The following is a 27,336-nucleotide window of genomic DNA, read 5'->3' on the forward strand; positions in this document are numbered from 1 at the left end:
AAGCCTTTCCAGACATGTAGAACTGACATGAATTTTAATATCTTTTTAGCTTGTTGATTTTCATTATCTTCTGAATGTTTTTCAATACCTGTCCTTTTATTGATAATTATGTTGGGGTTGTTGTTTTTTGTAAACTGCTTACAGGTTTTATTGCAGCCATGCGCTGTCTGAATATTGTTAAATAAATAAAATAGATAAAAATTTTATGACAGTGTTTCATTTGTCCTTATGCTTTGTTAGCTGCCTTGGGAGCAACAATAATGTAGGGTAGGATTTCCCCTCCCAACCCCGCCTCCAAATGGAAGGCGCTTCCATTTCAATAGACAACAAAGATGGCAGAAAAAGAACAGGGTCTCTTACATGGTCTCTTCATCAATATCATTTTCTTCTGTGTTGCTGGTCGCTGTGGAACTAGCTGAAGAGCTGCTGCCGTCAAGGTGGTTTGCCTCGTCCTCCCCAACAAGATCGACATCAAGGTCCCCATCTGAGAGTTCATGCTGCAGTCAAGAGCATGCAAAAATGGCTCTGAAATAATGCTTCTGTGTGCAGTGCAGAGCAGGGGCAGCCAACATGCTGCTCTCCAGTTGGTAGCCCAAGAACCTCCACCAGCCCCGGCCAGCGTGGCCAACAGTCAGGGGATTATGGAGTCCACATCACTTGGAGAGGACCATGTTGGTTATCCTGGCGCAGAGAAAGCAGTGACACTAATGTTTAGCTGGTTAACTGGAAAGAGGGAACTCTGGAAGCAGGTTTCTCACAGGCATCTGGCTGAACCCTGTGGGAACAGGATTCTAGACTAGATGGCCCATTGGTCTGACCCAGCAGGCACTTCTTATATTCTTATGTAAGCCAGGAACACACAGGACTCTGCCCATACCCCCAGAATTCCAGAGGGTAGCTGGCCCTATTCCAGAATCAGAGATCTGCTGATGCCTGGAGCATGGCAGAACAGGACTTTCCTCTCACAGCATGGAATGAACAAGAGTAATGTCTATTGGCTTGCTAACTGTAAGTAAGGGGGACAGAGTACCTAAGAACATCCTCATTCTTGGAAGGAAGGCATGGTTTTAGGTACAGAACTGAGCTCCCTGAGAATCTCTACTTTGATTAAGAAACAATTTTTCTAGGTCTTATTCATTAAAAGCAGATACTGCATGTCTGAAACTGCCTTCTGAAATCTCCAAAGCCAAGGTGGTGGTCAATGAATAAGGTTTCCAGGACTACCAGAAACAGAATACATTATACATTATGCAAGATAGTAGAATTCAGCCACACTAAACACAGATTTGCATGCTCTGGGCACAGACATTGAAAGGGTGTGTGTTTCAGCACTGATAAAAGGCTCCTTTAGCAGATGTCCCTCAGTACCACCCAGGATGTACGGTAATCTATTTTGAGATTCAAACAACTCAGCAACAGTTAGCAAAACAGGTTGGCTACTATTTTCAGATGTGTACCTGTCACCTACCCTTTTCTGCTTACCAAGCACAACCCCTCTCCATTAGCACAGGCTGGTCTATAGGCATTGGGATTTGCTCCCACAATAAATAGTGATGGTCAACAACTTGGATGGCTTTGAAAGAGACTCAGACGAATTCATGGAGAAGAAGGCTATCAGTGGCCAATAACCACATGGGCCATGTTCTCCCCTTCACCATCGGAGGCAGTGTACCTCTGAATACCAGCTGCTGGGATTCACAAGTGAGGAGTGTAGTTGTTGTGCTCAGCTTCTTCTGGGCTTCTCAGAAGAGGCATCTAGTAGGCCACTGTGAAACCAAGATGCTGGACTAAAGGGCCATTGACATGATCTCGGGTTTGGTCATTACAGCAAATTCACCAGGGCAGGAGAGGAGGATTCTTACATTGAAGTCTTCATACTGTATTTTTTCTTCCTCGTCATCCTTTGCTTCTCTAGCAGATGCTGTGCTGGCCACAGCCTCAAGATGCACTTCAGAGTTTGATCCTGACTTCTTAGGTCTTGCTTCTGGACCATCATCACTTTGTGGGCTGAGGTGAGTATCAGGGGGAGACATGCCATGGGATTTCTGGGTACGAGAAAGCTCGATTGCAAGCCTCTGTCATTTAAAAAAGAAAAAGGAAATAAAGCATACACATATGGAAAACAGAAGGCATAGGTTTAATGTAGCCAACATTCTTTATACAGTCGTACCTTGGAAGTCGAACGGAATCTGTTCCAGAAGTACATTCGACTTCCAAAATGTTCAGAAACCAAAGTGCGGCTTCTAATTCCTGCAGCCAATCACAAGCTGCGGACGTTTGGCTTCCAAAAATTGTTCGAAAAACGGAACATTCGCTTCCAGGTTTTGATTGTTCAGGAGCCAATTTGTTCAGGAGCCAAGACGTTTGAGATCCAAGGTACGACTGTAATACTAAACCAGTTGTTCGCAAACCGCATGGTGACTGACAGCAAGAGCTGTGATGCCATGAGAAAATAATTAGATATTCCCTAGTGCCCAAGTTACATACCCAAAGAGATTACCCACCACATCTACTCCTGATTCACTTTTCTCTTTCCAATTAGCCTCTCCTGGAGACAGGTAGCTCTGGCACATCTCTACATTGGATGTGATTGGATCAATCACTCCACATGCAGCAGCTTTGCCTGCCTGAGAAAGCACACCCAGATCAGTGACTCATGCAGAAATTCAGAGGTAGGTCCTTCTAAAGGCAAACAGCTCTTGCACATCTGGAAAGATGCTGCAGCACAAAGGGTAGAGCAGGCTTCCTCAACCTCGGCCCTCCAGATGTTTTTGGCCTACAACTCCCATGATCCCTAGCTAGCAGGACCAGTGGTCAGGGATGGTGGGAATTGTAGTCTCAAAACATCTGGAGGGCTGAGGTTGAGGAAGCCTGGGGCAGAGCACATGCTTTGCATGAAAAAGGGTTCTAGGTTCAATCCCCAGTGACATCTCTAGGTAGTAGAGGGAATGCCCCATCTAAAACTACTGCTGCCTCTCAATGTGGACAGTACTGAGCTAGTTGGACCAAAGTTATGACTCAACATAAGAAAACTTCCTATGGACCCAAGTGTAAATTGAAGCATGCTTCCAATTTCAAAATACAGAAAATAAGGTTCCTAAACCCTCAGCAGTCTGGGAAACAAGCACAACACACTAACATTCATGATTTCATTGTTCAAATTAGCCCAATACACTTGCCCCCCAAAATATCAGTCACCCACTATAGTTAATAGCATTGTCCCTCAATTTAGCATTCATGTGTCACAATGCTGCTCACCTCTTTAAGGTTATTTATCTGTTGGACATAGCTTGTCTGAGCAGCTTCCAGCTGAGAAATGTACCAGTGCTGATCCCGACATTTCTGGAAGAAGGTGGGTGACCGCACCTGGAACCTTGTGGGGGGCAGAAGGAGGGGAAAACTTCACAATGCTTACAAAAGTCCCATACAAGAATAATGCATGTTCTATTAGCAGTTGGGTTCTCTACAAAGCTGTAACAGCAACCTTGTGTCACCATTGTTAAAGAAGAATCTGAAAGAAGGGACAGAGCCATCCAGCTTCATCCCATTTGCTGCTAAAAATTTAGGCTGCTAATTTAAATCAGTGAATTAAATCAGCTAAAGCTTAAAGGTTACACTTTGTTTACTGATGCTTATTTTGCTTCTGAAGTGCTACTGTAAGAGAGATCAAAATCATATTAGAGAATACCCTTCCCTGTAACAGTGACAGGTAGCTTGCATCTATTAATCTGCAAAGTCCTCATACATCAAAAGGCACCAACTTGGAGGTCCAGCCAATATTCACATTTATTGGGCAATGATTACTCAAGTAAAATTCTTGAGAACTTTTTTAAGAGACACGCCTATTAAACAAGTTAAATTGAACTCCTCTCACCATTACGACACTACATACAGTAATAGAGTGAGGTAAGGGCTGTTCCCCCACTATATAGGATGTAGTGCCAAGAGGTTCCTTTTCCTACTGTTCACCCTCAAAAAGCTATCTGTGGTCATCTTGCACCCTTAAAGCACTTGTGCAGTAGGCCTCTCCCGTACCTTAAGATGACGGTGTCATTCTGCCTGTTTAAGTAGCCTTCATTAGCAAGCAAGTCCAGTCGAAAGAACCTGTTGTAACCCCAGCACTCGCCAACTTCAAAATCAGACGCAAACTCTCGAATGATATTTTTAGCAGGATCATTAGTGGACTGGTGGACCATTTCCACACGGTATTCATACCTACAAAACAAAAATGCCACAGGTAAACAGAAGATAAATCACCCAGTGCTAGACCTGACCTTATGTGGAACCATACATTAACATCTATTAATTTTATACTGCCACCCATGTATATGGCATTTTGCAAAGAATGAGAGGACAGGGCCCGGCCCCCAGGGGCTTACATTCTGTATATTCACACAGGAGGAAGTGGAAGGGGAATGAAACAGTGGCAAAAAGGGGAAGAACATTTAGTTACTTCAGTTGTAATTGTTGAGCTTTGTTACAGTAATTGTTGGTTCAATTATATCCTAAGTTACATTTCACTAATTAATAAATTTCCATCAATTAGCAAACATGTCATCTTTCTACCAGCTTTTAGTTTTGTTTAAACAAAAAACAAACCTGCATTTCAATGCATGGCTGCCCTGTGAGGCAGGGCATAAGTCACATGAAAATACAACTAAATAGAAAACCACAACAGCAGCACTACTATTCAGCCAAACACAGACTTGAATAAGTATGTCTTCAGCCTTTTTTCAAAGACTAGCAACAGTGAGGCCATAGCTATATCCCTGGGATATTTAAAAAATGCTGATGTGATGGGTGCATGGATAAGGGTATACACTGCGGTAACAACCAATGCCAGACAGCCTTCGCCAACCAGAAGCTGCTGCGTTGTTGAGAGTCCAACATCTTATGTGGAGGGCACACCTGACACAAGAGGGTAAGAACAACCGGTGCAACCATGGCTACAACTGTCTTCAACCAAAAATGTTCAGCTTCTGAGACAAAGTTTGCAAACTGGAACACCTACTTCCGGGTTTGCAGCTTTCGAGTTCCTAGTTGTTCATGAACTAAGCTGTTCAAAACCAAGGTACGACTGTACTATCAAAATGATTTAAAATATGAAGAGACAAATAAACCCATAACCAACCTTCCCATCTTATTTCACAGACCTTTTCAAAAAAGCACATTTATTAGCTGTAGTTTACCTCCCAAAACTCAAGCAATCTAAATGAAACCGACCCCTGAAAAACTAGGATTGGGGACCAGGGTTTTTATTCACATCAGGGCCGGGAAAACTTTGGCCCTCCAGATGCTATTGGACTCCAATTCCCATGAGGCATAGCCTGCATAGCCAATTGTTAGATATGATGGGAACTGTAGTTCAGCAACATGTTGGGAGGGCCACAGGTCTCTTAGCTCAGATTCAGACTAGCAGCAGTGGCAGGCTTGGTTCCTTGTCAAGGACACAATCTGGCTGTGGATGTTTTGAAGCCTTTCAATCAGCTGCGCTTAAAAAGCTGCTTAGGGACTAAATTATTGATGACCTAGCATCTATGGTAATTTTTTGGCAGGTAACCTCTAGTTCACCTGAAAGACAGGCTGGCCAGCCACTTGGCTGCATTTGAAATCGATTTCCCACTGCAATTAACAGAGCTGTTCAGACCAAGTTCAGCACAACACCTCTGTCAAATATTCCCTTCTTGCCAAATATGACCATGAAACTACATTACTTAAGCCACTTTCCCCACAAGCAGAGGGCATTTAAGCCAAAAGTCACACACACTCAAAATGTCCAATAAAATATTTAGCAGCCCTTGTTAGAGCCAGCTGTCCCAGTGTGAAGCCTGGGAGCAGGACATAAGGACAACGTAGGGCAGACGGGGAACAGCATTCTCCCCACCTGCGACTCCCAGCAACTGATATTCAGGCGCATTCTGCCTCCAACAGTGGAGGGGAAATAGCTATCATGGCGAATGAGGGAAATGCCTAGTGAATTTTCAGAAAATGAAGGTGACTGAAAAAGATTCTGAGATGTACCACTCTCTTTCTCCCTCCTCTCCATCTCCCCCATGACTAGCTAAATCAGAGCTATGCAAATGTGGTGAATTTGCATAACTGATATAGGCAATAGAATCCTGCTCTTGGATGCCTGGGCACATAATTTTGGTCACAGAATCCACAGAGTTTTGGAAAAATCTAACATGGCTCATTCAGATGGGTGGGGTTTAAATAATAAAATTAGTATTAATATTCAAGAGGAGTTTAGAAAAGTGCTGATATTCTGCAACTCTTAACATAACTGGCTTATATCTGCCCTTCCACAAGCAAAATAACTCCTTATATTTGTAGAACCTTTATATCCCAGCTTGATCACCAAGATCTGTAGGATTTGCTGGTAGTTCTGAGCTGGGTGAGGCTCATTTGACATCAGCACAAAACTGAGCTTCAGTGTTATTAGCTCCTTCTTGAAGACTGGAGACTTGGCAGGGCTTCTATACTAACCTTCAAAAATTTGCTGAAATATTTTCTTTGCCACCAGGCTTATTTATGCAGACAATAAGACAAATGTTTTCCATTGAACAGTCAGCTGGTGATCCATTGAAATTTTTGTGTATACAAATATTTGTGTAAATAAACAAGCTCTGACCCAAGGGAAACTTTCCTCAACATAAATATGGCAGGCAATTTTCAACAATTCTGCTTTGCCTTAGCATACGCAAAGACTCACTCCAGAAGATTGGGGACCATTCAGAACAGGATAGGAAGTGTTGTGGGAGGGGGGCTCAGGGGGAACTGGAAAAACTGCCGCACCATTTCCATTCATAGAAAACTCTTCTGGACCAAAGCCTTTTCCATACAAAGAAGGACTTTTTGGATCGAGCACAGTTTTTGGTGAAGACCCCTAAAAGATTGGACTATGTAATACTGCCTAGGTTCTTTACTACAGAATCACATGGTTTGAGCATACATTTCATGTTTGGTCAGACACATAATTTAACTAGACTCCCTGCTTCCTCCCTCCAACATTACCACAGACACAGAGTGTAACCCTATTCTAAACACAGGAGGAAATAGTGATTGTTCTTACTTGGATGTTTCTGGCAATCCAGCTGACAGTTCGAGAAACACAGATAAATAATAGCCTCGCACCACTCCGTTTCCATCCTTTAAAAAACGTTAAAATCAAAGTTAGTTTCTTACAACATGCCTACTACCTGCCAAATGAGATTTCAAAGTTCATAATACAGCTTCCTGCAATTATTGAAAATACAGCTGAAGTGGGCTTTTACCTGATGCACAGTTTTGGAGAGTCTAAAGCGAGAGAGAATGCTCCCCCTCTCTGCCACAACCAATGCTTAAATACTATCAACAAATTGGTGATCTGTTTGAGGGGGCTTTACATCACGGAAACCACTTGTGCACTGAAGCCCCAAATGTCTTATGGCACTTTGGCCTTAAAGCCAAGCACTAGCACCATAGCCACTAGCCCCTCCTATGGGTGCAGCTTGGTGCATGTTCAAATAAACAGAACTTGGTTGTTTCTCCTTCTTAGGGTAATAGTTTATAATAGTTTCTCCTTCTTATGGTAACCTCTTCTCACATTTGTTAATAATTTTGTGTGTGTGTGCATGGAAGAATTTTTCATAGAAACCAGTCAGAACAAGAGACAACCAAGGAAAAGGTGTGGGAGAAAAAGAAGAGGGGATGAGTAAACCCTGTTAGCATGCTACCCTGTCTTACAAGATGCTGTTTGTATACCACTTCCCACACAGCCTGACTGGGCTTAAGGAGGTGTTTCTGGAATAGATTTGAAGAATCCCAGCATATTATTCTTGGGGGACTTCCATCTCCATGCCAGGGCTGCCTTGTCATGTTAGATCAGGACTTTTTGGCCACCATGACAAGCATGGGGCTGTCCAAGCATAGAGTTGGTTATATGTTCAACCTGGCTCCATGACAAGGTGGAGTCGGCATGATCCAGGAGAGAAAAAGAAAATGTGTCTTCCCCAGCACTTTTCAACGCAGTCTTTGCCATTATTGGAAGAGGTCCAGCTTGTTCTTCCTTCAGTACTGGTGGTGAGGAAGATATTTATACAAGACAGGGCATCCTCGAGGCCAGCACTATGAAACACCCTCACAGGTGCAATCAGCTATGTTCACACACAACTGGACTACTCATCAGGCTTTTGAGGTATGATTGGTGTTGGGGAGATATTATCTGTTAAGCATTTATTGATAAGCAGCCATTTGATGTTTTCCATGTTTTTATGATTGATCTATTGCTTTATGTCATTAGCTGTCCTGTGCTCTCTTTTTGGAGGAAGACAGAAAAATGTCAAATAAATAAAAGATAGTATAAAGTCACACAGTGCTGCTTCATGCAAATAGATTGGCGTAAGGAACCCAAATGACTAGATATTTTCCTTCCTGTTGCCTCTGCCAGAAGGCTGCCCTTTCATTTGCTGCCAAAAGACATAAGCCTTCAGTCTGTTGCACAACCAGGGGCAGATATTTTTCTTCCAGCCTTGGAGTACTAATTTATTTGCCACCGTCAATAAGTGCCCTCAACAGCCAAACATGTTGCCCCTCCTCAGTTAGGCCCCATACAATCAGAATGTGGTTCAACAAACTGGAAAGATTTCTTCAGTGTTGTGGTAATGCGAAAAACATCTTGCATTTTTAAAAGCTGAATATTTCCTCTAGGCCTCACTGCTTGGAAATAGTATCAGCAGCATATAAAGGTCCAAAATCTAGAAAACTAAAATTGTGTGCATGGCCTCCCTCTTACGGTTTTTCTGTTCTTTGTCACTTTGTTCTACCCACCAGGCAGCCACAACTGCAAGGTTTTCCCTTTCCTCCATTTTACCATGTTATTTGAAAACAGAAGCTGCATAAAAGCTATTGGCAAAGTTCCTAACCTGCATAATACATCCTGAGCACAGATTTTTGGCTTTTCTACAGAGGCAATTTTAAGGGTTGAGTCAAAGATTCAAATCTTAGCAAAATTGTAAGCTTTCAGAATAACCGGTTAACATGTGAGGTGCCATGCAATAAATAAGTAATTATTTACATTGCCTGTCAATGCAAGACTACTTTCTTTTAATTTTTAGGCCTTATTCCTGTGGCCATTACATGCTTGCTTTACAGATTCACCCTGTTCTAAATATGTATTCACCCATGTAGTGAACAGGGCAAACATGAAACTGGGTAAGTGCTGCTGCTAGAGAAAAAAATAACAACATTAAAAAGTATCCCAGAGGTGATTTGCCTAAAAAAATAAGGAGCTTTTGATCCATCTGTAGTACTGTACTGAACAGAAACTGCTTGCAATATCCACACTGCTTTTCAGGAAATGGTCCTACTAAGAGGTATTTTAGTGAACTCTTTTCTTCTGGTGCATCCCTGGTGTATCAAATCATGAAGGTTCTTTTTTCAAGACTCCCCCTATTATGTTTCCCCCACATTCTTTTAAATATTAGTTCCAGGTAATTAACCCAGAGACTGACATTTTTGGTTTCTGGAAGTTGTACCTCAGGACTACTCATAAGAATAGAACACTGCAGGCCAAGTTATGGATCACATTGCACCAGGAGTGAGGTTATGATCGAGATTTCAGTAGCTGTTTGTTAACAGTATCAGCCACACTCACTGGATAAACCTTGAGCCTCCAGCAAAGCCCAGAAACTTGAAGAGGTGGACTGTAAACGGGATCTGCCCGCTGGCGTAAAGTGCTGTTGAGATGAGAGAAATAAATATTCAGTGCAAAGGTTAAAGTAAATCTTTCAACACAAATGGGAGGGTCATCATCTCTAGAGCAAGCATTCCTTAATGTGCATTTTCAAACCTAAGGAAATATAAAATAATTATTCACTAGGATCCACTCTCTCAATACACACCATTAGAATTTTCTTTAGCAGCCCTGAGCCTGGCTTCGGCTGGGCAGGGCGGGATATAAATAAAAATATATTTATTTATTTATTTATTTATTTATTTATTTATATGCAAAAACATTTCCATGTTCTGTTCTATGCCTCACTCCTCTTTATTCTTTTCCAAGGCTTTTATTATAAACTCCCTTATAGTTCTCTCTTTCACACCTCAAAAGCAAATTTTATGCTTCCTTATATTTGTACACAACCTCCTATCTTGTAGAAGACAGTAGGATGGAGTAGCCAATGTGTGCCCTCCAGTTGATGTTGCACTATAACTTATATCAAACACAATCACCGGCCATGGTGGCTGGGACTGATGGGAATGGGACTCCATCAACTTCTGGGGGAGATCATGTTGGTACCTATATAGCGGCACAAAAGCCTGACCCCACTCATTCTAAATGGATTGTGGCTATTTGATGCTGGTGAAATGCACTCTGCATGTGCTCAGAAGCACCCTCTAGCAAGGAAGGTGATAAATACAGTCCCTGCAAACATAAGATATGGGAAATTCTAACTTCAGAGTTTGACACTTGCTTCTGAAAAACAGATTTTGGGTCCCCAGTTACCACAGAGAACAAATTAAGCATCATGTTCAGTTCTTTTGTTCCAGCTGGGAAAGTGAGCTGGTTACATAAACCAATCTGGAGGATAATTCATGCTCTTCTGAAGGGGAATAATCTGTTGAACAGATAGATTCTGTTCAATATTTCAATATGTCGCTGCAAGAGGAATAACAACAGGAGGAGGAGCTAGCAAGGGATAAAAGATCCTCCTCCCTTAGCCAGAGGTTTGCGCACAGAACACGATAAAATACAACTTAATGTGTTCTAGAATTGAAACCCTGCCAGTGGCAACAGGCTTAGCCCAACTTCTGATTAAACTCCATGATCGCACCCAAGCTAGCTAGAATCCCACTTCTTGGTAAGTCATGTCCCTACCTGAAGTTCTCCAAGACAAAGGTAGTCGAATCATATGCAGGAACCAACTCACTACAGGAAGGAAAATAACAGGTAAGACTTGAATTGGCATGCAAATGACTTTCCAAATGCCCCTAAAAAACTGCAGGAAGTTTCCAAAGTTCACTCACAACATTACTAAAAAGGATGGCAAAAACTTGTTAGGTAATCAGTCTTGTTGCAGTAGTGATTGTACCCTTAGCTTTATGCAGTCATATGAACAAACTTGGGCTATACTCTGGCGGTCTGAGACACACACACACCAAAGTCAAATAAGCATTGTTGGTCCCACTTCAGGTGTTCGCTCTTACCAACACTGAGGGAAGTGGAGCCTGCAGCTCACTCCTGAACTCTCGGGTGGATAAAGGTTCCATAGGAGAAGCAGGCTATAGGTCTGGCCTTCAATCTGGCATCCCAGTGCCATACATTACTGACCATTTTTATCATCCGCTTTACACAAAACGTGAGGCTGCCTCACTTGCAGAAATCTGTCACCGGGCCAAACTAAAAGCATGATTAACACATGGTATCATGGCTAGAGTGTCAGACTAGGACGTGGGAGACCAGAGATCAAATCCCCACTCCGCCATTAAGCTCACTGGGTGACCCTGGGGTGGCTCTCAGCTTAAGCTACTTCACAGAGTTGTTGTGGGGATTAAATGAGGGTACACACCACCTTGACCTCCTTGGAGAAAAAGGTGAGATACAAATGCAAGAAAGAAATCCCCAAAGAGTTGTGGGGAGCCAGATCCCTCTTCCCCACTGGACAATCTTCACCTAGGACTTAATGTCTGCATAGAATCTGTATGCAGATCAGAACCCTATAACAATCCTTTCCCCTGCAATTGTCAGGGGTAATAATAATGAGGATTTCACCAATGCCTATTGACTGTAGAATATGACATCCTGTGTGTACATGTACACCTTGGTAAGCTTGCATGAATAAGGAGCAAATGCCTTTTACCACATCAAAGCTGCAAACTTAAAACTAGTAGAGTCTGGAGTACCTTGTGAAGTCTGGAGGGACAGGTGTAGTGACAAAAGAGGCCATGGGTTTCCGATGCACCTGCTGAAACATCATCAATATCTCTGAGCTTTTTGATATCAGCTCACTTTTACTGCATGACCGTAGCTGCAAAAAGAGGAAATGGAGAACAAATGCATGCCTATGTCAATAAATCCACCAAGTGAGGTAGCATTTTTAATTGGTTTAATATATTAAAAGTGTCTGTGCTAAACTTAAGCTGCAGCAGCAATGCCCAGACAGAGGACTAAGGATATGTAGCATAGCAATATCTAAATAATAAACTTCAAACTTTTAAGCAAGTTAACCAAATCAAGTAAAATAATTCAAATCTGCCAAATGAGGAAGACTAATACTTCTGCTGCATCCAAGCTTTAAAACAGAATGGATGTATGTAGCCATCTGTTATTACAAACACACACACACAAAATGTGTTCCTAAGAGCAATTCTCTAAATGCTAATCATTGTTGGCATCTGTCTGTCTCAAGAGACAATGGAGTGTGCCTCCAGGGATGAAGTCAAACTGCTGTGGTAGCAGCACCGAAGTGACCTCCCCAGGGTGCAAGCCTAGGCAGTGCTCATGGAGGTCCTAGGCTGCCCACTGATGTGGTCAAAAGGAAAGGAAAGCAATACATTTCACACCAGCTTGGCTGAAGGAGTTGCTGAAAGGAGGCACTATCCGACCGTCAGATTCCACTCCGGATTTGTGCAGGGTTTACTCCTGAGCCTTTTCTTTTCTTGAAGATATCCCACAAGGCAACGGAGGCTTAGGATCAGAGTTTTCCTTCTCCTAGATGGGCTACCTTCCCAGGTTGACAAGCCCCAACTGCCCCTTACTTCCCTCTACAGCACGTGCAGAAACCACCTTCTTGATCATTGGACCCAATCTTGGCCTTGTCCATTCAATTCACCAGAGCTTGCCTTCGCATGTAGAGGAAATCCCTAACTCACAGAGTGTTTGAGAACTATCAGCTACCCTCAGCTGGTTTAGCCAGCCAGTCAAAGCGGGGGGAGGGGGGGCTGTTGACACATGCTGATAGCTTCTAGAATCCACAGGTGAGAACTGAGTGCAGTGGGAACCAAAGGTGGACATACTATCCCAGAAGGACCACAATGTGCCCCCCATTGCAGATACTACCCCTCCCCTAACAACTCATATACCCCACTAATAATACAGAATATATATTTATCCCAAACTGGGGTACTGTTTGCAGAATTTACATATGACACATATAAATTCAATTCCAAATAAGAAACCCATACTATTTGCTAGTGAGAATTGGCGGATAAAAATAAATCAAACTTCCTCAAAGGGATTCAAACCAGCTGCTTCCATCACCTGGTGCTCTACTTCTTGTAACAGGGATTCCAGGAGTTCAGTTTCTTGGGTGAGGGATGTCTTCTGACCTATTTAATTTAAGCCAGACAAGAAAGCCATAGTCAAGTAATGATAGGCTTTTAAGTAAACTGTCCTGGTGCTTTAATGCTAATCCAAACAACATTTAAGGGATAATACAAAATTTGGAGGGCCATACATACATTACATACATACATACATACATGCATTTATTTATTTAACCACTCTAATGCTTAATTACAGCTGTCTCCAAGGGGTGAACAGAAGGCTCAATACAGTAAAACTAAAATGAATTAACCTTAATCAGTAACACGAGGTAACAAATCAACCTATAAAATCAGTAACACTATAAAACAGGTAACAGACGAGGTAGCAAATCATAGGTAACAAAGAATACAATTAAGATGCTTCATATGTAGTAATATGATTCCACTTCACTGTACTTTTGTTAACATTTCCCCTTTTTAGTTAAGAGCATGAATTTGAGGTTTAATGCAAAGTTAAATCATGGACTTACAGCGTAGCTTGTGGGCTACACCTCCTGCCTAAAACATGTATTTATTTTTATTGTATATTACAAATATGTATAGCTGGCTCTTCATCAGCTAACACCAGGTCAGAGTAAAATATAAAATAAGTTTTAACAGCCATCAATAAAACAAATTCCTAAAACAACCAGCAAAGCTAAGCACAGCAGTGAAGGTAAAAGTCACTCCTTACAAGACCTAAAAAGTCTGAGTAAACAGGTATGTCTTCACTTGGTGGCAAAATACCAACTATGTCAAACCTGACATGCCTGAAAAAGAGCACCCACCAGCTATATCACTGTACCGTTTAATTAGTCTAATATAACTTATTTTGGGCATCAGTATATTTGCTTTCTCTCTCTAATTGTTACCAACCTTTTGGGACAGAGCAAGCTATAGTTCTATGGATCACTCTTATCTCAAGTGGGCAACAGTTTTGCTAAAATCAAGAAGCCTGCCCCAAAATCTAACAAAACAAAAGGCAAGCCTACCCATTAGTGTTATAAGCTTGTTCTTCAGCTGAGTGTCTAGCCTAGCAATCATCATCTCTACTGCATTCCTGATTTCCCGAACACGCTCGTCTTTCGCACTGCGTACTGCTTCTACGTTCCTTTCCTGGAAGACACACAAGACATTAGTTTGCTACCAGCTGGAAAATTCACAAACCAGTTAAAAGTAAGTCACCTTGCAGCTGTAAGAGTTTTTTTGACTGATTTACTTTTAAGATGTTGATTCAACCAGCACCATCATGATCAGTTGAACACAGCATAAACTAGCTATAATGAAAACATGATCTATTATACAAAGCTATTGTCTAGACACATCCATCATAACAATCCCCAAAAGTAAGTAGCATGCATACTTCTTTTTTATAGAACAAGCGCATTTTGTTTTGTGTTCTAAAGAGCGCCCTCTGGTGACTTCAAGAGAACTTGTGCCTGAGCTTGCTCCCCACCTGCCCCAACTCTTCTTTCCTTGTTGTGTTGTGTCTTTTAGATGGCAAGATTTGAGGGCAAGGACTATCTTTTCTTATTTATCAATAGTAAGTCATTCTGGGAGGCTTTTCAGCTAATGAGCAGGAAAGGGCCAGAATGCTTTAATGAATGAATTAAAGAGCAGCTTATGAAGCAGAATAAATTACCTAATGTGTCAAGTTTCTAAGTCTACAGATTGCAACCCAGCACAAAGGATGAATGAAGCAAAATTGCCCATTACAGGCATGATATTTTTCCAGTGTATATTTCCTTTGTAGAAGGTGCACAATATAAATTTAATAAATAAAATCCTAAGAACATCATTGTAATGATATGTTAATCCAAAATGGGTATGAGGATTGCCCTTACCACTTCTTGCACCAAACTGATCAACTCCATCAGTCTTCGGCGAAGCTTTGCCACCTCTTCATTTACTTTTGTGACATGCTGTTCATAAATTTCAGCTAACGGTTTGAACGTATGTCCTCCATGCTGTTAAAAAGACACAGAGGCTTCAGCTTCATTGCACCAGGACAGGTTACTTCCCCACCTCCTTCTTAAGAGACTGTCCCATCTTGCCTTTAATGTGTTAACAAGCCTTGGATCTGGCTTCTGTTTCAGTCACACACTTCCTGAAGGAATCTATTCTGAGTCCAAAGTGAGTGCCTGAAATGAGGTTCTGTATTCACTGTGCACCTCTTCAGCTAATTAATTTGAAACTGGCTTGACACTCTGAACATGTATATACCATTTCAGGAAAAGGCTAAATTAGCCCCCAGACGCACCTCTTATGGGAAGACTAATTCAAGGTTTAGGGGACTTAAAGGACTTACTTTGACAAAGCCGAGCTTCCTCCATTAAAGGTAGATTTTTTAAAAAAAACACCTAGACATTTAAAGAATGTTGTTCCAACAAAGCAGTTCAAATCAGAGGTTTCATTGAGCAGTGGGAGGTAGTTAGGCTACTATTTGGTAGTTCTACCGAAGCTGAGAGAAAACTATCACATTAATGGAATCCTCACATTAAGTATATAAGCCTACAGGGATCTGCAGCAAAACAGACGGAAGCATTCCTTTATGGTGCAGCCCACTTAGAAGACTAACACTGTACTGCTCTGTCTTAAGGGCCCTTCATTTTTCTAATCCTATAAAATGTAATTTAAACAAGGACCATTTTCAAGTGCCAACACCTACCATGAGCCAAATGAATAAACATGAAATTCTAAAGCAAACAGCACTGTTGGAACCTTAAAAGTGTGAGATCTGCATGTAGAGAGAGGCATCTTGACACCGATGCTGGAATGAGCCAGAAAGGTAAACAAAAACAGCAAATCTATTTCTGAGTTGCGTTAAACAAAAAAAAAGCCTCTAGGTGATTTATTTAAATGTTATACACGTCCAATATAGCAAATATAATCAATAAAACCCTAGCTAAAAACCAGCACTATCCAAATTCCCCCCACCCAATCTGCAAAAACAACGGCACAACCCCCTCCATCACAGCCTTAACTAACACTATTATAGTCAATAAATGATGTTAACAGCTGAAAAAGAAAAAAAGATATTTAAAAGTTTCAGGATAAGAGGAACATCTTTACCTGCCACCCAAAAGATGATAAAATCAGCACCAAGCAAGCTACCCTAGGCAGACCACTCCAAGAGGGAGCCTCTGCTGAACAAGCCCTTCCTCTCATCAGCACCCTCTGAATCTCAGCCAGAGGGACTACTCCAGAGGACCTCCATGGAAGAACTTAGGTCCTGGGTGGGCGCATATAGGAAAAGGTGCGATTGAATACAACAGAAGTATAAAAATGATTTCCCAATGTGTTTTGAGTAAGGATGTTCTTCATCTTGGAATGTCAAAAAACTGTGATACAAAGAGTTATGCCTCCACGGTACTTCATCTTATATAGCAGCTGGCTGTCCTAATCAGATTTTCATAGTTAAGGCAGACTTATTTTTCAAAACACTTTTTTTTTTTAAAAAAACCCTCAAAGTTCTCTGCTAGAAATTCTCAATATTCAGGATTTTTGTGATGGATCAATAACCTGCATAACTTAAATGCTTGAGAGATAAGGGATCTGAGTAACTGAAAGTTACTTATATCCTAAAATGAATCACTTAATGTTTCAATGAAGTAGTTTTATATTTGGTGAAGGATGGCTTTGTTCTTTTTAAGAAGGCACATGCAATGTTCTTCTGTAATGATAGAAACAAGCTATGAAAAAGAAAAAAGAAAAACCATTCAGGATCATAATCATATATACAAGATTAATTTAAATAATTTATATCATCCTTTCTGAGCTCTTGGCTGCACTCCTGTATTAAAAAGCAAGCACTGAGTAGGAAGCGCCTTGCTCCAGCTGTACACAGAGAAAACTACTCTGCCACTTACCATTCCACCCCAAAGAGCACACTGGTGGCAAATACATTTCTTACATGTCCAACAAAACACACTGAGCTTTTCGTGATGATTCTCACACCTATGGAGAGAGAGGTAAAGAAAAGAGTTTGCAAAACACACACAAACATGTCTTTTGCAAGACTGTTTCTCAATCATTCTTAAAATTTAGTGTCACTAATGAGAATGAGTTCATTTTCACTTTCACTAATGAGTTCATTTTCACTTGCCATTATCAGGCTCTGGAATCAGACTAGTTTAGTCACATTTCTGATTCACTAAATTAGAAATGGAATTACTTTAAGGTTAGTGTGTGAGGAATTCTTCACTGAATTTGGGCATGTTCACAACCAAATGCTGGTAATCTCTCATCTCTTCTGCACACCACTTTTGATAACTTATCCCAATAATATTACCCTCTTAAAATTATACACAGTGTGGCCAGTGTCTATCAGGAATTATTGTGCTCCCTGCACCCACCCACATCATGGCCATACAGGGCGAAATATAGAGGCAAAACAGACCTCTTAACATTATCACCATAGCCTCTTTCTTGATATTTTTCACTCATCCACTGTCCTCTAAATTTTGTGCTTGTCCTAGAAGCATTCCACCATTCCTATAGTAAAATATTTTTTAACAGAATGGAGCAAAGAAATTACTAAAAATCTTTGGAAAAAAGATACATCCTGAGAAAGGCAACCTTGAGAGTTTTCCGATGTTCTTCATGCCATTCAAGAGCCCCAAGATACAATTTCTCAATGAAATGAAAAGGTTGGTTACATCAGAGTCAGTGTAGACCTTGGACTTGGTTACACTTGGAAAGAAGAGCAAGGTGCTTAAAAAAAATAAACCTAAAAAATGAGGGGAGAAAGCAGGGTTCTGATAACCACAAATTTGGCTGCCAAGGCCAGCCAAAGCTGCGAACCCTTAATTTAGACTGCTGTTAAATAGTTGCACTGTAAGAAGAGATCTAAACTCTCTGAAGAGATCTTAACACAATTGTCAATCCAGCCCTTGACACGATGGCAACAAATTTTACATAGACAGAATACCTTATTTCCCAATTCTGAGCAGAATTAAACCAGTCTTTAGGCAAGGCACATCGAAACTCGCTGTCTAATCCCACTTACTTGTCCTTTTCATTTTCTTCATGCTTGTTCAAATTGCACAGCTGAAGTGTGTCAAGCTGCTGGGTGACCTCCTCAGCCCAACGACAGTTGACAAGTTCTCGCAGCTGGAGTGGGGCCCTGCAAGTAATTAGTTTTCCCAAGTAAGATTGCAAGGAATTTAGTTTAGCAATTAGGAACCAATTCCTACTCTCTAAGAAAGTAAGAACATGGGGAAAGCCTGGCTGCGGAATCAAACCAAAACCCCATCGAGTGCCGCATTCTGTACTTAGAGAGGCCAAACAGATGCCTATGGGAAGCCCCCAAGGCCAGCCTGAGTGCAACAGCCCTCTCCCCAATTGCATTCAGAGGTATACTGCCTCCAACACTGAAGGAAGAACACAGCCATCATAGCCACTGATAGCCTTATCCTCCATGAATATTCAAGCAAACATTATTATTATTAGGAGGCTGGAATGTATGCAGTTAAAGGTAAAAAGGTAAAGGGACCCCTGACCATTAGGTCCAGTCATGACCAACTCTGGGGTTGTGGCGCTCATCTCGCTTTATTGGCCAAGGGAGCTAGCATAAAGCTTCTGGGTCATGTGGCCAGCATGACTAAGCCGCTTCTGGCGAACCAGAGCAGCGCACGGAAACGCCGTTTACCTTCCTGCCGGAGCGGTACCTATTTATCTACTTGCACTTTGACGTGCTTTCGAACTGCTAGGTTGGCAGGAGCAGGGACTGAGCAACGGGAGCTTACCCTGTCGCAGGGATCTGAACCGCCGACCTTCTGATCGGCAAGTCCTAGGCTCTGTGGTTTAACCCACAGCACCGCCTGTGTCCCACAGTTAAAGGTAAATCACTAAAATAGATACGAATTAATTTTCATCATTTTCCCCAGCCTTTGAGACATTGACTGGGTTGACTGAACACAGCTGAGAGTTTGAAGGGAAGGGACCACTAGTGAGGCCCTGACTGAGGGAGGAAACTGGAATTTGCCTTCTGACCTCACACAATTTCATATGAAATAAATTCATGAGGAACTGCAAAATGTTTTAATGCTCCTTCGGGAAGCCTTGCAAATAATTTAATCCTCCTTGAAAATCCTGGAACCTAAAAACAAAAAAATTCTTCATGAGCAGTCAGGCTCTACACCAGCCATCCTCAACTTGGTTACCTCCAGATGTTGTAGACTACAACTGCCATCAGTCCCCGCCAGAATGGCCAGGTTCATCTAGACAATGAAGGATGCTCTACACAGGCATGCCAAAAAGGTGCTTGGCAATAGAACCGAAAGAGAGATGCAACAGAAAGGTGGTAGAATCTCTCACACAATTTTTGAAAACTCTTTTCTTTTCCACAATTGTAGGACAAGTTTTTACCATACCCTGACTTGGTAACGCCACTATGGGTCAAATAACATTGCTTCATAGGTCAAATCAGGCCTACAGGCTACCTGCCATTCATCTTCACCTTAAGTAAACAATGCAGCAAAAATAAGTGCCCCCAACTAAAACAAAATAGAGCTTTAGAAGTAAGCTTACCGACAATGAGGGCACTGAGCTCTTTGTTCTGTCAGCCAGCGCTGTCAAAACAATGATAGACATATCATAAGAGACTGGAGAATTTCAGAAGTGTTAGAAGATAAGATGTCACAGATCTCTTCAGATTTGGACTTACTTCTCAGAAGTAAGTTATCATTCAGGGGCTGTATCCAATGCCCTCTGTGCAGGAACTGAATAGACTTTATGCATATAAGGGGTCTTCACCTTCCTACAGCCCTCTGTGCACCGTAAAAATTTGCTCCAGAGGGTTGGGGGACACTCTGAAACAGGTTTGGAGGTGTGAAGGAGGGAGGAAAAGGCGGCAAAGCCTGCTGCACAAGCAGAATTCCACTCATACAAAATTGGATTTTTGGAACACTCCTAGAACACTTTTTCACACACATAAAGACACGAGCTGAGGAAATCTGAGAGATAACTTACTCAGTCTGGGAATGGTTAACTTGAGGAAGTTTATGGAAGGAAAGTTATCCACCACCAACACCCAGCGGACAGCCTTCACTGGCCTCTGAAAAGCCTCTCCAGGGGTCGCACTTGTTCAGAAGAGCCCCAAACTCTCCAGAGAGACTTTTCAGGGGTGCAGGAGATTGCAGGGGGAAGGAAGAGATTATAAACTTTCCCTCCATCAATATTCTTAAGTTAACTTATGTAAGGGTCCAAGCCACTGGGACACTTAGAAAGCCTACATAATAGTCAACAAACCATAAATGCCAGAATACATAATACACACACTAACAAGACCACCCTTCTGGAAATCTTCAAACTTCATGTTTAGGAAACTCTATTGTTCCCCAGAAGATCATTGGGGGTTTCTCAATTAATAATTGTATGTCTTTTTCCCACAACACACAGCTCCATGGAATGTTAGGTATACTTAAGGGTACACTCTGAGTTCATACAGGACAACAATAAGATCCAATAGCCTGGCCAGTGCTTGATATTACCTGAGTGTAACATTCCCAAAAATATGCTCCACTACCTTCTGCAGTGCAAAGACTAACAAAAATTACCTCCAAATAACTGGCCAGAAATGCCTCACAACAGTTAGTTACCCTTCACCACCCCTTTGGTGGTCTGGTAACATAGTAAAAATGGAATGCCAGCAATTTTAGTTGACTTATCTGAAAAGACAGAGCTAGTTATTTGCTGGTGTCTTTGAAAGTATGTATTATATATGTATTGTTCAGATTCATCAACTGGTTTAGAGCAATTCTAACTACCCTTCAGTTGCTACAACAGCGACGTAAGAAAATGCAGTGTTTGTGGCAAGGAGGAAAAATTTCCAGCAAAAATGTATAAATTAGCAAAGTTTTTTTCTTTCAATTGCAGCAGCATTTCACACGTTAACATACAAAAGCTGAAAGGGGAAAGGGCCAAACAACATGGGAGATGTAAAAGAAGTTGCTGGGGTGGGGGTGTTGAACTAGTGTACCACTATGGTCCAAAATGGGTAGATCACCACTGTGGACTGATGACCTAACATTTTCTCTGCATGGAGTTTCAAAGCCTTTTCCCCTCCCTGAATCAGTTATTAGTTATAGTAGGTAAAAAAAGATAGCTGCCAGTCTTTTCCCCCACTGCCACTACTAGCAGTTGGGGAGGGCAGGTTTTTAAAACATGGAAATGGCACAGAGAAAAAAGGTTAAAACAACTCCTCTCACCCAGAGCGACCACCAAACCCAGACCCTCCATGCTGCTTTGAAGTATTTTTAAAATAAGCCAATCACAAATCTCCCACATAATATATAGTTTGACCCAAAGCTCACAGCTTACCCGAATGCAACTGAAGCAACACAGCTTGGAGCAGTGTGGACATAGGCGCGCATCACGCAACTTTTCCATACAAATGAAACATCGGAACACTTCAGCAATGCTCTGCAAAGAAAAAAAATAAAGTACTTCAGTCATGGACAAGACAAATGTCTATGTATCAATCATGTATATTAGCCACGTACACCCACTCAGTTCTTACAGACTCAAGGAACTGTGGAACTCTTAATACACACATAGTCTAAAATTTTGAGATCTTCTAAAAAAATCATTTTAAATAAGACCAAGCCAAAACAGTTTTTTTAAAAACAAAACAAAACATAAAAAGCTCTTCCAGAGCAATTAGGCCATCTTGGTTTTGTAGTTCTGTGCCACTATATAATAATCAAAAGGCAAAAGATGAACAGCTAGCTTATTACTCATTCAAATGAAAGATGAACCCAAGAAAGAGGCCTACTACATCCACAAGGAGCACAGCACCTAGTCAAAGGCAACCAATGCAGCACCCCAAGACAGTATTTATTAACATCATTTTATTAAACGTATTTGTATGCTGCTTTTCAGGGACATTCAGATTGGCTTATAAAACAAACAAATGCAACAAAGAAGTGGTGTTCCAACAGCAAAAATAAGCCAACAATATGATATATCAACAGAGAAGGCTAGGAATCGCCATGTAGAACTTGGTCGGGGGGCAACTTTGATGTAAGGACTTCCAGGACATTCCCCCACCCACTCAGAGGAGAAGAAAAAAGAATGGTGCCCAGTTAGGAAGTTGCTTTGGGGTCCAACCAAAAGGGACCCCCCCCCAAAGAAGAGCAGCAACACCCTCAAGAAACATACATGTGATGGAAGTTGCAAAAGAAAGGCTCAAGTGTCCTAATATTATGCCACCCCTACACACCAACTTCGTAACAACCACCAACTCCCAGCAAAGCAACCTTGTGAAAGCTGTAGCCTTTGGAAGGGTGCTTAGAATTATCTGAAATAAATTAATTCATTTGCCTGTGAGGAAATGGGGCAGGGACTCAGAAATCTTGATTCCAAAGTAGCCCCACCAACACACTTTAGGAAGGCAAGGCGAAGAAGAGGAGACCAAGGAAAGGACCCAGGAGTCCTAGCCCCCATATTAACCTCTGAACTACTGTCGCCACCCGCTCCACTAACCCCTGATAATAAAGAACCCAGGAGGCCTAGCTCCAAACTAACTAACGCATACATACACTTTAGGAAGGCATAGGAAAGGAGACCAAAGAAGGGACTCCTGACCCCCCCCCAAAAAAAAACCTAGTATTACCACCCCTTCAGTGACCAAGAGCAGGAAGGAAATCCCAGGAATCCTGGTTCCAATTTAACACATACACACAGCAAGAAGATATAGGGAAGGAGACCAAGGAAGGGACTCAGGCCTCCTGTTCCAGGCCCTGCCCTCTGAACTAATAATAATTTTATTGTTTCTAGCCCGCCCATCTGGCTGGGCTTCTGCAGCCACTTCGGGCGGCTTCCTCTACTACTATTCCCTCTACAAACCCATGATAGTGAAGAACCCAGGAGTCCTGGCAGCAAAATTACACTCAGAGATATACATATACACACGCACCCTTTAGGAAGGCATAGGAGACCCAAGGAAGGGACCCAGGAGTCCTGCTCCCACCCCCGCCTAGTATTGCTGCCCCTTTCACTAATATGTGATAAGAGAAGAACCCAGGAGTCCTGGCTGCAAAACAACACATATACACACACACACACTCCAGGAAGGGACCCAGGAGTCCTGGCTCCAATAAGCCCACCGACCCACTTTCTGAGGGAGATGCGAGAGGGCGAGGGGTTTTTAAGGCCCCTCCATCCCCTCAGCAGGTGGATCCCCCGCCTGTTAATTTTATTTTTTTACCTCAACACTTTGCTCGTCCATGACTCAAACAGCGTCTCCCCCTCAAGCGAGCGGAGGGGTGGGAAGGAAAGGAAGCGAGAGAGGCCTCCGGCGCCGTCACCTGAGGGAAAAGAAAAACATTTTATCCTTTTATATGTATGAATGTATGTATTAATAAAACACATTGCAATGTGGAGGGAAGGGGTCGCCGGTTTTTGGGCACCTCACGCCGCAACCGCCCGGTGACCAGCCATTTTCCTCTCAGGCGAAATAGGAGGGGCGAAGCCGGGGGGCAAGTGGCGGTGGTGGGAGAATAAATAACAGGAATAACAAGGCAAATAACACGGGAGTCGTTAACGGCGCCGCCTCCTCCTCCCGCCTTGCGGCTGAAGGGGGAGAGCCGACGAGGCTCCTTGTGCCTCACTGCGCATGCGCCGCCATGCTCCCCTCAGAAAAGGCCGAAGCGCCCGCATTACAACCGGCGGAGCAGATCGAGCGAGGCAGCCTGCAGCCGCGCATGCGCCTATCTCTTCCCCGCCCTCCAAGGCTTAGGCTCGCCGGTGCTTTTCTCTCTCCCCTGGGCGAGAGGGAGGGAGTGCCCCGCGGCACATGCGCAGTACGGGCTCTCTGGCTCTGGAGGCTGCCGCATTCCGTGGAGGGGGATGAGCGCGGGTTTGTTTGGATGGCGGAAAAATAAGGCGCAGCCATAGAAATCCCTCCAGGGGTGAACTGGGGAGAGGATTTTGGCTGAAACGCTGGAGAGCTGCTGCCAGTCAGTGTAGACAGTACTGAGCTAGATCATGGATCTGACTTCCCGTGTTTCCAAATAAGCTCAGCAGAGGTAGGTTAGCGTAGCATCCATAGCTAAAGCTTATACTGCCACTTTTATTTTATTTTTTTTGGGTGGGGGAGATAACTCCAAAAACCTCTCCATTTTCACCGACCAAAATGAAAGCTTGTGAGCAACATTTTGAGTATGCCAGAATACTCTGTTTTTATCAGGGTTGCATGGGTGTGGCCAAGGGGGGCAGAGGAGGGTAGCTGCACCCCTCTAAATCCAAGTAAATCAATAACTGAGGTTCTGCCCCCCCAACATAAATCCTGGCTACACCCATGCAAGCTAGATTTTTATTTATAAAAATATTTATAGACCACCATATCATAAAATAGCAGTGTACAATATAAAAACTTAAAGTAGTTTATAAACATATAAAAATATTATCATCAAGGTGTCTGGCTAACCAAAAATAAAAATTAAATAGCTACAAAGGCCCACCTAGCAACAATAAGAACTTTGCTCATGCTCTCATGTACAAGCAATCATTTTCCCACACCTACTATTATAGATGCCTGAAGGTCAAAAGCTTGTAGCCAGTCAGGCCTCTTTAACACTGGGGACTGGAAAAAATGGCAATTAAGCCAGGAATGAGGCACCTGTGGCTCTCCAGATCTTGGACTTGAATTCCCATCAGCCCTAGAGGTCAGGAATAATGGGAATTGTGTTCCAAAACAAGGACACCAAGTTGGGGAAGGTTTCATTGGATCCAAGCAGAGCTGGTGCTAAGAGTTCAGCTCCTTGGCCAGCTAGTGCGACAGTAATTAATAGAGCAGCTTATGTTCTGCAAACCTATTAGAATGTATATCCTGTTTGTGGTAGTGGTTAGACCAGTGCTTCCCAAACTTGGGTCTCCAGCTGATTTTGGACTACAGCTCCCATCATCCCTAGCTAGCAGGACCAGTGGTCAGGGATGATGGGAACTGTAGTCCAAAAACAGTTGGAGACCCAAGTCTGGGAAACCCTGGGTTATATTATTGGACCAGGACCTAGGAGGCCAGGGGTCAAATCCCCACTTGGCCATTAAGCTCAGGGTGTGTGATCCTGGGCCATTCACCACCACCTCTTGGCCTAACCAAGGGTTGTTGTAGGGATTAAATGAGGCAGAGAAAACCATGTATTCCACCTTCAGCTCCTTAGGAAGAAAGGTGGGTTGTAAATACAATTAAAAATAATATACACACAAGTCTTAGTTTCAGCCATTTATGCGTCTTTAAAAAAAAAAAGTCACTCGCTATAACCCTAACAGCCACACATTTTAATCTATTTCCCCCCTGCATTCATTACAGCAAAACTCTGATCGTCAAGTCAGTACTGTATTTGTGATCAACGTTGCTCCAGTTTTCCTGTCTAAGAATGCTGACACAGTTTACATAACCCTGTACATGTAGTTTAGCAGCTCCACTGCCACCCGCTTCGCTGGGCACCACTCAATGAAGGGGTTAGCACACTGCAGCTTGCAGTTTATGCCACAAAGAAACTGCTTATACAGTGAGGGGGAAACAGGCCAGCTGAACAAGCAAATTCTGCTTATTATCCTATTATTTCCTCAGAGAGAACCTATTTCCCCAGCACATTAGGAGTACTAATACTTACTCAGCTGTATATTACTTTTAAATTAAGTGGGACTTCACTTCTGTGCCAGAATGAATAGGACTAAACTGCACGTAATTTATGGGGAAGGGGCCCCAGCTCAGTAGCAGCATATCCCTTTGCATGCAGAATGTCGCAGGTTCAATTGGTAGCATATCCAGGTAGAGCTGGGAATGTCCCCTGCCTGAAACCCTGGGAGCCGTTACCAGTCAGTGTAAACCAGGGTTTCCCAAATTTGGGTCTCCAGTTGTTAGCTAGCAGGACCTGTGGTCAGAGATGATGGGAGCTGGAGACCCAAGTCTACGAAACAATAGACAGTACTGAGCTGTATACACCAATGGTCCACCTCAGTATAAAAACAGCTTTCTATGTCCACTCCTAACCATATTTACCTGGAGGTTTATTGTCAGCCTTCCTCTGGACAAGTATAAAGAGCTGTTAGCCAGCATATAGGATTGAGGTTTCTTCTTAAACAGGTTACGATCTACCAGGGATGGGAACTCCAACTCCCATCGTCCACAGTCAGCATGGCCAGTGGCCAGGGGTGATGTGAGGTTGGTTTAAGATTTTGAATTGGGAAGGCGTGAGCAGCTGAGGAACAGGTAAGGCAAAGAGCCAGTAACTGACTTGTCCTGGTCAGTGAAACTAGCAGTGAGCTTGGGCATGCTTCAGCCAAATATATCTCAGGGGTAGTGCAGTAACCTCATTATTATTATCATAGGTAAAGGTAAAGGGACCCCTGATCATTTGGTCCAGTCATGACCAACTCTGGGGTTGTGGCGCTAATCTCGCTTTATTGGCCGAGGGAGCTGGCGTACAGCTTCCGGGTCATGTGGCCAGAATGACTAAGCCGCTTCTGTCAAACCAGAGCAGCGCACAGAAACACCATTTACCTTCCCGCTGGAGTGGTACCTATTTATCTATTTGCACTTTGACGTGCTTTCGAACTGCTAGGTTGGCAGGAGCAGGGACCGAGCAACAGGAGCTCACCCCGTTGCGGGGATTCGAACCGCCGACCTTCTGATCGGCAAGTCCCAGGCTCTGTGGTTTAACCCACAGCGCCGCCCGTTACTTGTTACACAAAGGCCTCCATGCATGCCATCCTTGACCTCTTGGAACTGATGCCAAGGTACAAGAGCCTAGCGGCTGGATCAACTAAAGGCCTATCTAGTCAAGCATCCTGTTCACAGTGGCTGCTCACAAGCTAAACCCACAAACAACTCCCCATCTCACATCCAGCATCTCCCGAAAAATGTTTGTAGCCTTCTGTGAATCACTTGCACTAGAAGGCCATCACACAGGAAGAAATCAGTTTGATCTGTTCAACCTACATTAGCTTATGTCATGAAAAAACAAATGATTCTAATTAAGGTGATGCACACAGATGTTACACAAGATATGTTAAAGAGGGCTGGGGGTATTTCTTTTTAAGATA

General features: G+C 42.8%; 1 protein-coding gene across 2 annotated transcripts in view; it reads right to left on the bottom strand.

Annotated features, from left to right (window-relative positions):
* TRIM37 (tripartite motif containing 37) overlaps positions 1-23,938 on the bottom strand; it is a 37,982-nt gene extending 14,044 nt beyond the window's left edge. The window contains exons 1-17 of one of the 2 annotated variants that reach the window (XR_014214193.1): positions 23,697-23,938; positions 23,495-23,594; positions 21,607-21,708; positions 19,816-19,856; positions 18,293-18,409; positions 17,154-17,241; positions 15,129-15,251; positions 14,277-14,400; positions 13,241-13,308; positions 11,884-12,008; positions 10,859-10,909; positions 9,635-9,716; positions 7,073-7,149; positions 4,036-4,215; positions 3,259-3,373; positions 1,863-2,075; positions 361-497 (exon numbers count right to left, since the gene is read on the bottom strand). Coding sequence is in view for 1 of the 2 variants with exons in the window: in XM_082201724.1 (XP_082057850.1) it covers positions 361-497; positions 1,863-2,075; positions 3,259-3,373; positions 4,036-4,215; positions 7,073-7,149; positions 9,635-9,716; positions 10,859-10,909; positions 11,884-12,008; positions 13,241-13,308; positions 14,277-14,400; positions 15,129-15,251; positions 17,154-17,241; positions 18,293-18,409; positions 19,816-19,856; positions 21,607-21,708; positions 23,495-23,515 (1,664 nt within the window). In the remaining variant the exon portion in view is untranslated. The remainder of the gene's footprint in view (positions 1-360; positions 498-1,862; positions 2,076-3,258; positions 3,374-4,035; positions 4,216-7,072; positions 7,150-9,634; positions 9,717-10,858; positions 10,910-11,883; positions 12,009-13,240; positions 13,309-14,276; positions 14,401-15,128; positions 15,252-17,153; positions 17,242-18,292; positions 18,410-19,815; positions 19,857-21,606; positions 21,709-23,494; positions 23,595-23,696) is intronic. The other variant, XM_082201724.1, reaches the window with a different exon arrangement.
* Between the last annotated feature and the right edge of the window lie 3,398 nt (positions 23,939-27,336).

This window comes from Podarcis vaucheri (genome assembly GCF_965113315.1).
Source record: "Podarcis vaucheri genome assembly, chromosome: 15".
Lineage (NCBI taxonomy): Eukaryota > Metazoa > Chordata > Lepidosauria > Squamata > Lacertidae > Podarcis > Podarcis vaucheri.